The sequence below is a fragment of the Tupaia chinensis genome, unplaced genomic scaffold (genome assembly GCF_000334495.1).
Source record: "Tupaia chinensis unplaced genomic scaffold, TupChi_1.0 Scaffold145652_1, whole genome shotgun sequence".
NCBI lineage: Eukaryota > Metazoa > Chordata > Mammalia > Scandentia > Tupaiidae > Tupaia > Tupaia belangeri.
Genome location: NW_006205509.1, coordinates 2,976,315 through 2,987,168, shown reverse-complemented (window position 1 = coordinate 2,987,168; position 10,854 = coordinate 2,976,315). Strand labels below are relative to the sequence as shown.

Below are 10,854 nucleotides of genomic sequence, written 5' to 3'. Positions count from 1 at the left end.
CTGGCGAGCGCACGTGCCCTATAGTAAAAACCTCTCCAAAAAAAGAGAGAGAGAGAGAGAGAGAGAGAGAGAGCAAGCCACAGGTCCGGGACGTGAACTGCAGTCAGCCCTGTGGGAATTCCAGCGCCTTAACCACCATGCCACCTGCTGGCTCATCTTTGGAAAATATAATCTGCCACAGCAAGTCACTTTTGAGTTGGCTCCTGAGTCCTTCTGAAATGACCCTATTAGTCTTTGATACCTTCTTCGTTATTTTGTCTTTTTAAAAAATATATTTATTTAATTCCATTTGTTATTATTATTTTTCAATTTGACTGAGACAGAGAGAGAGAGAAAGGGAAAGTGAGAAAGCAAGCCACCAGATCCAGGACTTGAACTGCAGTCGGCCATGTGGGACTCCAGCACCTTTAACCACCATGCCACCTGCTAGCCCCATTTTTTTTTTTAAGGTTATTTATTTATTTCATGAGAGAGAGACAGAGCAATAGGCACCACCAATAGGGTATTCATACCATCATCCACCCCCGTCTTAGCCTGAACTATGGGCATGAGCACATGTACCCAGCATGCCAAACGACATACTGGGATCATACCCAGGACCTTTACCATGTGGCTCTAGTTATGTTACCACTGTACCACCACCTGGCTCATTCTTTCCTTTTTAAATTAAATTTTATTTATTATTATTTTTGTTTGTTTGCCACAGGGCACATGTGCTCACTAGAGAGAGAGATGGGGGCGGAGGGTGAGGGAGCAAGCCACCAGGTCCAGGACTCAAACTGGAGTTGACCATGTGGGAGTCCAGTGCCTTCACCACCACACCACCTGCTGGCCCCATACTTTAAATGACAAGATATCCTAAGTTCAACTTATTTTCTGTCTTAGACCTTGAAGTAGCTATTTACCCAAGAATTCCTGGTTCCTTTTGGTGAAGGCTCCATCATCATAAATGTTTGTTGTCCATTGGATATTGCTGGTTTCATGGGGCTGCTTAATGTTACTCTTGCTTTATATTTAAGAGTAGAAGGGCCAGCTCCATGGACAGCAGTAATGCACTGTTGAAGGGAAACTGGATCCCACATGGCAACCATAGTTCGAATCGTCAGTCTGGTCAGCCTGAAACACACCAGGCACATGCATGAGTGCCCACAATGCAATGGGCTAGAGGACTGGAATTGTGGCAGGACCAGACCCTGTGGAAGGTGCTTATCTCTCTCTATCTCACGTGACTGCACACACACTCTATTACAAATACAGGAGAAAAAAAAGTGAGTGAGTAGGAGAGCCAGCACTGTCAAGGCCAAAGAATTGGCATTAATACCTTAAAGAAAACGAAGAAGAAAAGAAGACGCCATCGTGCCATTCAGCTAGCCAGCTGAGTACATTGTTGTTTTCTCACACAGGTGGCCTTCAGATAAAATGGTAACTCTCTCCTCCCTGTCCAGTCTTTAGCTAAGGACCTGTCGGAAGCCGAAGAGCAGTACGCCCACGCCCTGCGCAGCCACTTGCACAATGTTGACCAGCTCCTGGCCCTCCAGAGGCGCAGGCTCAGCCTTCTGGAGGAGAGTTACAACGTGGAGCTGGAGGCGCTAACCAAGGAGTTTGAGACAGAAAGGTATGAAGGCCTAAGAGGATATGGTAGACTGAATTCGAGGGAGTACCTAGAGTTTGTGCCTGCAAGCCGATGGCTAATACCTTGGAGTGTTTCACCTTGATTACAACATAACTCCCAGCAAAGAAGATGCTGAGTTCCATCTAAATGAATTTGGGTTAAAGTTTACAGCCTTAGCTTCCCTTTCCCCATGCTAGGCCGCCCTTTATATGCCCTCACCACCCACTTTCAAGTATCAAAATGCTACCCATCTGGCAGGAGCAGGAATTTTCAGGAATGGGAGGGAGACTTCTTGCTATGACCTTTTGTACTTTTTTATTTTGTTTCATATGGATGTGTTATCTATTCAAAAATCAAAATAACATTCATTCTTTCTGGCCCTAAAAAGAATGGAGCTCTCCCTCCCTCTGTTCTCCATCAATATCTAAGAGTATATAGCAGCCATAGTTTTAGCACACAATGCTTTGAGTTGTCATTACTGGTCTATGTACTTTATCCTTCAGAGCAGGGACAGTGTCTTGTCTCCTACAGGAAAACAATTATTGACCAACATGAGAAAGAGATGCACTACCTACAAGATGTCTTCATGGCCATGGAGCAGAGCTACATAGACTCCGAGTATGAAAGCAAGCTGGAGTTCCAGAGCATGTGGGATGATCTCAAAAACAAGGTACAGAGTGACAGCAGACGGGCAAGAACTGGGAGGGAAATTAGAGAAAAATGTTCAAGGTTACTGGTGCTAGAAGAGATCCCTGAAACCAATATAGTCAATAAAAACTGTTGCCCCTTACTGCTTTTGTGTAATTTTGTGAAAAACTTTCAGGAGGGAAGACAATTTAAATATATCAGAGCCTAAAAGCACCAAGGAGATCATCTGACTTTACTCCTGTGATTTGCAGATGCAGAAACTATACAAAACCCAAAGAATAAAATGACCTGCCGAAATCAAGCTGCAGGTCTGTGGTAGAGCTAGAGGAGCATCCCACCCCTTGGCCCGAAGTGCTTTCTACCATCCTGAAGGTTACAAACAGCCAGCTTGCAGACCTAGGTTCGGGTATAGGTTTTCAAAATTTTACCCTACAGTATTTTATACATTCTTTGAATAAGTTTTCAACATTTAAAAGTTGGAGAGATTTTACATAAAAATTCAAACTTCCAGCTTCTTTTCAAAAGTTAAAAAATGTGGCAATACTGGGCTGTGTTTTCAAAGGGCAACATTCACATAGAGCTGAGCGTCCCCCCACCCCCGCCCCCATGTAGTGAGCATTTCCTCTGCAGTTTGCCAGTGGGCCCACCCAGCCCACAACAGATTCTCATCTGCCTGGACTTTGTAGGCATTTTCATTGGTGACCTCTGTACCAAACTATGCTACAAACAGTTCAAGAGGGTGAGGTTGCTGGTAGAAGCGAAAGGACATTAAGAAGGCTAATTCTAAGCATTGGCTATTTTGGGGCCACTTCCTAGAATTTAGAAGAGAAGCATTTTTTAAGACTGCAACTGGAGAACATAGTGGAAGATCTGTGGAGAAGATTCCAGGATGCACTCAAGAATTACACTGATGCCACAGAGGACCGAAAGATTGCCTTTGAGACCCTAAAGGTCAAGGATGAGAAGAGCTCAAAAGAGATCGAGGCACAGATGAAAAAAATACAGAAACTACAGGTTAGTGCAGCCAACCAGAAATACTCACTACTTTAACTGTTCTGTTAGCCTACTCACTTTCCCCCAGTTTCCACTGGGTCTCATCACTGATCACTTGTTTTTTTGTTTTGTTTTGTTTTGTTTTTGGTGCTGTAGGGCGTGTGTGCTTACCAGAGAGAGACAGAAAGGGAAAGTGAGAGAAAGACAGAAAGTAAAAGTGAGAAATCACCCGGAACAGGGAATGGCCATGCTGCAATGTCTTCTACATTCTCCTCTCAGGATTTTGGGTGCACACACATATGCGCCCAGCATGATTTTCAAGCCACCAGATTTGGGACTCAAACCACACAGTGGGTCATATGGGATCCAGCTGCCTTAACCTCCATGCCCCGATGGCCCATCATGGGCTACTTTTAGGAAAAGATATGCCCTGACTTCAGTCCTGAGGCAGCCCTTCTAACCTGTCCCACTGAAGACCCTCACTGATCAAGTGTTTCCTCTAATCTACTGTATTTCTTCAGGACGCCATAAGTATTTCAAAAGGCAAGATCATGATACACAGTCGTGAGAGTGAAGATCAGAACCAGTATATCCGTAACGACAAGGAGTTGGTCCTTGTACAACTGCGAAAACTTAAGGCCCAAAGGACTCAGGCCTGGGGAATATCCCAAGGGAATCTGGTCAAACTCACCCTGGAAAGTAATGCCACTCTCAAGGCCCTGAAAAAGACTGTGGATAAGGTAAGAAAGGGGAGAGGTCAGAAGAAAGCCAAAAAACCTGGCTCCCTGCAGTGAAAAGGACGTGGAGATAGAGTGATTCCTCCTGACTCCTGCCTGGGTGAGCACTTGGAATACCTTTACTCCATGTCTCCTCCCATCTTACATTTTAAGTGAAATTAATAATGATTTAATTTTACAGTAAGTACCGAAATATTGGTTGGCACACAGTATGTGCTGTTAGACTATTTATTACTGCTTTCTCCCATTTGCCTAAGTAGCTTCCCTGTGTTCAAGCAGGGGAACCAACTCTACTCTCTCCCCTTTTCACCCATTTTTCTGGTAAAGGTCTCTTCCTGCTTCCAATAGGGTGAAAAAATCCTTAAGCTGGCTGAAATATGTAGGAAATTTGAAACAGAGGAAGAAAAAGTGCTGCCTTTTTATTCATCGACATTGACTCCCAAGGAGCTGGAGGAGGCTGAGGAGAATAACCTAGAAGAGGTTTCTGAGGAGTTCGCAAAGGTAAAGGCTGGGGATGACGGGCCACTGGGCAGCAATCGCTAATGGATCCCACTGTACACCGTCCTTTAACCCAACTCCCAGGTGATGGCAGATTACAAAGGGATGGAGAATTTCTGGAAAAGGTACAACAAGGTAAAACTGGAGCAACTGAGCCTCCAGCACAGATGGGCCCAGCTGTTGGAGATTAATGGGAAGCTGCGGGAGATGCTCAAGCAATACTTGGATGGCATCTCCGTGAATGATGAAGTGCTGAGCCAGCTCAACCCACTCTTCATAGTCAACCATCGAAGCAACTTACCCCAGCCCCTGATCACACCTGCTGCCCAGTCAGATGACAAGCAACTTCCAACCACTTACAACATCATTGAAGCAGCCCATGTGATCTCCCACACCTTGTGAGCCAAGGAAATAAAATCTCTTTTCAATCCCAAGATTTTAGTTTTTTTGAGAACCCTGATGCCTTTGCTATTAAAAATTTCCATGGAAATTTAAAAGATCTTTATGTCTTTGCCATTTTTGACAGAGCAATCTACTTTGAGGACACTATAAATAGAGAAGACTAGGAATAGAGGACACTAGGAATACTGCATCCCTAGGAGTAGACAGAATAGCTAGGCAACCACCAGGAGGTTTACTGCTCAATAAAGTATTGCTCTTTGCAAAGTCAGGACATCATGGGAGCCAAAACCCATACCTTAAAGACCTAGGGAGAACCCACGGGAATCTTAACACCAAGTGCTTGAGGTAAGTTGGACAGCAAGATGAGGCCAAGGGAAGAGGTGATCCTAGGCCTCCAACCATCCCCATACCAAGCAAGACCCAATTCAGAATGTCTTTTTCCTCATTCCATTTATAAAAGCAGGCTCAGAAAGTATCAGGTGAAGAATGCAAAGTTTTTTTTTAAAAAAGTCTTCTTTATTTCTTTTTGCTCTTGTTTCGTTTCTCTTCCTTGAGCTTCTTTTTGGAGACTTTGGGTCTGTTGGCCTTTCTATATAGATGATACCCAATGAGGCCCAGGAGGGCTGGCACCATGGCCATGCCTACCAGCGGCAATATACCCTTTACCAACTTTTGCCAGTAGTTGGCTCGGATCAGTGCAATCAGCTCCACATCATACTGCACCACTGCATCAGCTGGAGAGGCAGGGGAAGGAAGGGTTAGAATCTCTGTGCTTTGTACCCAGGGCTCAGAAACCCCAATGGAAACAGAGGAGGTGGGTCACAGCAAAGCCAACCGCGAAGCTGCTAAGATTTAAATGTGGGATTGAGTTCCCTAAGATAAAAGCAGAGGACGGTTAGGAGCACAGTCTAGTGATAGTCATGTGCTCCCAACTAAATGTGTGGCTTGGGTTTAGTGACAGGTCTTTGACAATTCAAGAATATTTTCTGTGAATATGAAATATACATGTAAGAGAACCTCTGTACTAACTACCCTATTGCCAAACAACCACATGCATAGCATCTTTGCAGGGCAGAAATTAATTAGATTTAAACTAGACATATTTAACTTTTTCCAACCAATGAGCACACTCAATGAGATATTACAAAAGATAGGAGTTTGTACCTAAGAGCAAGAAAGGAAGATGGAACTGGCTTAAGAAGTAAGGGGGCAGGCAGAAGAGGAGTGAGTTGGGGGAGAGTTGCAAACAGAAGCAAAAAAGCAGCTTCAGGGGACCAGCAGTTAGTGTAATGGCTATGTTGCTGGACTCCCACGTAGACGACCACGGTTCAAGTCCCGGACCTGGTGGCTTAAACTCACGCCAGGTGCATGTACATGCGTGCCCAAGATCCCGAGAGGAGAATGGAGGAGAAGGGATTGTGGCGTGGCCATCCCCCCTGGCGGGGAGGCGATTTCTCACTTTCTGTCTCTCTGTCTCTCTCTGTCTTTCTGGCAAGCACACACACCCTATAGCAAAAACCTCTCAAAAAAAAAAAAAAAAAAGAAAAAAGGCAACTTAGGGAATGGAGAGGGAATAGAGCTTTGGATAAAAGCGCTTTTGGGGGCTGACAGGTGGCATGGTGGTCAAGGTGCTGGATTCCCACATGGCCAACTGCAGTTTGAGTCCTGGACCTGGCAGCTTGCTTTCTCATTCTCTCTCTCTCTCTCTCTCTGGTAAAATTCAAAAATAATAATTATAAATAGAATAAAATAATACTTTTTTTTTGAGAGAGATATTTTTGTTATAGGGCACATGCACTTCCCAGAGAGATAGAAAGCGAGAAATCATTCCCTAGGGAGATGGCCATGCTACAATCCCTTCCTCACTCTCTTCTTGGATTGTGGGCATGCACACACGTGCAGCCAACGTGAGTTTCAAGCCGGTCCAAGACTCGACCACATATGAGTTCAGTACCTTAACTAGTATGGCATCTGCTGGCCCCTAAATAAATAATTCTTAAAAAAGAAAAAAAAAAAAAAAGAAGAAGAAGAATTTCTTCTTTATCTCCCTATCCTCTTTCCAAGCCTCCCTCTAAGCTGGAACTAGGCAAGAATTCTGACACCAATACAACATATTTTGGCCATTAGAACATCTGCTATAACCAAAAGAAAAGATAAGTTTCTAGGGAAATCTGTCCAGTCTTAGCCTTTCAAGGATATCAGCAGTGAATTATGAGGACCTTTAAAGCTATTGAGTGGACTTGGCTTTTAAAAGTTGTTTTTTGTTTTGTTTTGAATTACTTGACTGTGATTATTTTTATTATCTCTTCCCTGGTGGAAGCTAAAAGGAAGGGTGGGGATGTGGCGAGAAGCCATGCCAGCTGCACGGATGACCCAGCGTAGAGCTGTAGGAAAAAGGCGAGAAGGAAGTTCAGAGTTATAGGGCAGGTGGCAAGAAGCAGCAAAGCCATGTGGCTTAAGTAGATATCTCTTCCCTGAAAAGTCACTGGCTGTGATTTTTTTTAAGGCCAGGTAGCCTTAACGGGTTATATCTCTAGTCCCTGTTGATCCGAGGAGGAAAAAAGTGGTTCTGTGGAAAGAGACCCCAGCCACTCCTGTCTTTTTTAGCAGATGGTCTTGACCTTTGCAAGCTCAAAGTATATAGCTCCTTGTAGCTCTTAGGCACTGGGTATTTTGATGACCTGAGAGAGTCAGATTACCTGGGATGGATGGTGGAAATCCCCGTTTTCCATAGGCCAAGTGAGAAGGAATGATTGCCCTTCGCTTCTCTCTGAGGGAAGGAATGTGAGTCACAGCCAGAGGCAAGAGGGGCCCAGTAGGCTCGGTCCATCTGACACTCCACCCGCAAAACCCCCTGGATACTCGCACCAAAACATGACTTTCCCACCTGGCCACCAAACAAGTTGACCAGCAAAGGTGTCCCACCCCCCCATCTGCCTCCAGACTTCCAACAAAAACAACAGCCAGAGAGAGGCTTAGGCTGTCCTCTGGGGTCCCAGTGACCTGGATCGGCACAGTGCAAAGCCAGGGTCCCCTAGCTCATATTCCTCTTCCTCCTGGAGGAACAGGGGGTGACAGAGAAAGCCTCTATCCATGCAAAAGTGCTACCCAGACACACCCCTGCCCAGTACTCACCCCACACACATGTCCAGAAGGCTCTGCTCCAGACCTTGAGGGAAGAAGACATAACTGAACTAGAAGCTACCCACATTCCCCAAATCCCACAAGGAAAATGAAGTTTCCCCCTTGACCCTCAATTTTGCTTTCTCCCACCTCTCAAGAGGAATATCAGAAGTAGAGACTGAACCTCAGGAGGTAGCTAGGAGGGCCCTACTCTTCCGGGGGGCATTTCCAGGGCGGCCTAGGGGTTGAAGAGGGGAAGAAGGGGAATGATATTGGGAATGGGAGCCACATACCTGGGATCACCTGTTTTTGTCCAAGTTCTATAACCAGAGGGTCTCTGGTCAGGGAGGTGTCAATAATACGTCCATCTGTCAAGCTGCCCTGGTGGGGAGAGAGCATCAAGAACACACCCTAGCACCTCTCCCTCCCGGCAGGCCCGCAACACACACCTGCACCGCTGGGCGGCGGCAACCCCCTACAGCGGCAGCATAGCGATCCCCTCAGGGCAGAAAGGAACAGGAAGCCCCAAAGGGTTGGCACTTCTCAGAGATCTCACCACCCTTCGCTTCTCGGTGCTCTGGAGGAACTGCTGGGAAATGGGGCAGGAGACATAGAAGAGGGGCGCCCCTCCCCCTGCCACGTGCTCGACGCCCCCAGGTCGCGGAGTTTCTTCTGCACCGCTTGCCACGTGTCCAAGCCAAAGCTGACGTGTTTCAGCAAGGCACCACCCCCTCCCAGTCCCCGCCCCAGCCCCCCAGACCTCTCACCGTGTAGTGTATGTGAAGCGTGTCTCCAAAAGCAGCGGACTCCGCGCACGGTTCGGGTGGCTCCACCTAGGATCGGACTACGGGGGTCATGGGTGCTCTTCCAAAGATCCCGTTCTCGCCCCTAGACCCAGCACCCCCAGCTCACTTTCTGCACTTCCTCTCCTCCCTGCTCCCGGGAGGATTAGACCCCCGTATTTCTCCACAAGGCCCCGCCCTCCGGCGCAGGGGCCAGGACTACCTCCTTCTCACCAGGGTCTCCACTTGGAGGGTCCGGACCGGACTTTCGGTTTTGAACTCGGCCTCAGCCAGACACGCCGCTCCACTGAGCAGCAGCAGCAGCAGACGGAGCGGGAGTAGCGAGGGGCGCAGGGTCATGACTGGACACCAGGACAGGCTGCTCGGGTGGCGGCGGCTAGGACAGTGTTCCCTCGGCGCCCAGGCCAAACTGGACGGGCCGGGGGCGGGTCGTGATGCTCAAGCTCCGCCTCCGGCAGCTCTTCCTCCACCTTGTCCCCACCCCCTGGCGGGAAGAGGCCGGGGGAGCCCAGCCTACCCTCTGAGATCCAGAGATCAACAGATTCTGACCGTCCGTTGGCCGTTCTGTCCCATAATGAGGGGCTGGGCCACATAATAGCCCCCATTTACGGGACTTGTTGTGTGCCAGGAACTACTCTCAGCTGCTTCTCAAAACCACCCTGAAAGTCAGGCGGACCTGTATCCTCTGTGCAGATAAGGCGCTTCAAGCTGGGTGGTGACCAGGGACAGGAGTCACACCCAAGAGCCCGCCTGCGCCCAGCGCCGTGTGCCCTGCGGCTCGGTCCTCGGTCTCCTTGTACCTATTCTGGCAGTGTGGCTGGCCCACCCAGCATCAGCAGTGGTCGCATTCCTCTCCCACCTTTGCCCTTTAGCTTCAATTTCTAGCACATATCCAAAACCAGGTAGGGAGCTGTCCCATCCTCCTCTTTTTGAGATGCTAATTAGAAAAAGAGGCTATTTTCCCGTGAAAACAAGAAAATTCTTGACCGTTAGCTTTGGCACTTTTCCTTTCTCCTTTCATCAACAAACTTTTCAAAAGGACAACATACACAATTCTCTTACGTTTGTACATGGCTTCATTTTTTTTTCTTCATTTTGCCAGGGAGCCTGTGCTCCAGCAGGAGACAGACAGAGGGAAAGTGAGAAAGTGACCCCCCATAGAGAATGGTTACCCATAATCCCTTCTCCATTTCTCCCTCCTTTAGGGATTTTGGGGACGCTGAAACATGCACCCATGTTTCTCAAGCCATTGGGTCTGGGACTCAAACCGCAAGGTCAGCTATCTTAATCACACCGCCAGTAGCACAGACCGCGGATTTTTTTCTTTTTTTTCAGGTGCTTCTACCAGTCCCTGCCCCCACTGACCAGTCAGGCCTTGACAGGATTCTGTTCCCTAAAATCATCAGCAAGACCTGTCACCAAATTCATGGGTCATCCTTGGTCCCTTGTCCTCCTTAGCAACTCCCTGGTATCTGTTGCCACTGAGCTCTGCCTGCCTTCCCAGGCTAAAGGCACAACTGCCCACTGGGAGTCCCCATCTGATGTCTGAACAGCACCTCAGATGCCAGAGGTCCAACACTGCACTCCTCCTTCCTCCTTCACTCCCAGTCTCCTGTCCTACTGGTGATCCATAGTCTTGATTCTTCTCCAGCCTTCCCATATCCAACTAGTCTCTTTTGGATTCTCCCTCTCCAGTTCTTCATTCCATTCCAATGGCTCCCTCCTGAATTAATCATCTTTTCTTTTTTTAAAAGGGGGGGGGAAACTCTCAGCAGGAGGGAATTTTGGGGGGTGATGGAATGCTGTACATCTTAAGAGAGATGTACTGGGGGTCCTTGGAAGTGTCATGATGCATTTTTGCATAGAAGAATATGAAAAAATACTGTCAAAAATACATTGGGAACCAGCAGTTAGCGTAATGGCTATGTCGCTGGACTCCCACGTAGTCAACCGCAGTTCGCGTCCTTGGCCCAGTGGCTTAAAACTCACGCTGGGCGCGTGTGCGTGCCCGCCCAAGATCCCGAGAGGAGAATGGAGG

The 10,854-nt window shown here is 47.6% G+C and overlaps 2 protein-coding genes across 4 annotated transcripts in view; one reads left to right on the top strand and one right to left on the bottom strand.

Moving 5' to 3' along the window:
* DRC2 (dynein regulatory complex subunit 2) overlaps positions 1–4,922 on the top strand; it is a 9,526-nt gene extending 4,604 nt beyond the window's left edge. Inside the window, exons 3-8 of the mRNA XM_006168216.3 lie at positions 1,446–1,615; positions 2,144–2,282; positions 3,077–3,274; positions 3,775–3,993; positions 4,339–4,491; positions 4,573–4,922. Of these exons, the coding sequence (XP_006168278.1) occupies positions 1,446–1,615; positions 2,144–2,282; positions 3,077–3,274; positions 3,775–3,993; positions 4,339–4,491; positions 4,573–4,890 (1,197 nt within the window). The 3' untranslated portion in view covers positions 4,891–4,922. The remainder of the gene's footprint in view (positions 1–1,445; positions 1,616–2,143; positions 2,283–3,076; positions 3,275–3,774; positions 3,994–4,338; positions 4,492–4,572) is intronic.
* Positions 4,923–5,323: 401 nt separating this feature from the next.
* On the bottom strand, positions 5,324–9,368 carry FKBP11 (FKBP prolyl isomerase 11). 3 transcript variants are annotated; one of them, XM_006168217.3, is made up of 6 exons: positions 9,030–9,368; positions 8,781–8,846; positions 8,307–8,394; positions 8,026–8,059; positions 7,590–7,660; positions 5,324–5,624 (listed from the first exon to the last, which is right to left on the bottom strand). In XM_006168217.3, exons 1-6 carry the CDS (start codon positions 9,153–9,155, stop codon positions 5,407–5,409), a joined length of 603 nt encoding a protein of 200 aa, XP_006168279.1. In that variant the 5' UTR covers positions 9,156–9,368; the 3' UTR covers positions 5,324–5,406. The 3 variants fall into 3 exon arrangements, with proteins under 3 accessions (XP_006168279.1, XP_027623957.1, XP_006168280.1); XM_027768156.1 differs by lacking the exons at positions 8,781–8,846; positions 9,030–9,368 and adding an exon at positions 8,570–8,672; XM_006168218.3 differs by lacking the exons at positions 8,781–8,846; positions 9,030–9,368 and adding an exon at positions 8,463–8,585.
* Between the last annotated feature and the right edge of the window lie 1,486 nt (positions 9,369–10,854).

Coding starts and splice junctions, on each gene's coding strand:
- FKBP11 (XM_006168217.3), bottom strand. CDS start 9,155: ATGACCCTGCGCCCCTCGCTACTCCCGCTCCGTCTGCTGCTGCTGCTG. Junction 7,661..8,025: donor CTTCTGGACATGTGTGTGGG/GTGAGTACTGGG, acceptor TCCTTCCCTCAG/AGAGAAGCGAAGGGCAATCA. Junction 5,625..7,589: donor ATTTCCACCATCCATCCCAG/GTAATCTGACTC, acceptor CTGCCTCTCCAG/CTGATGCAGTGGTGCAGTAT.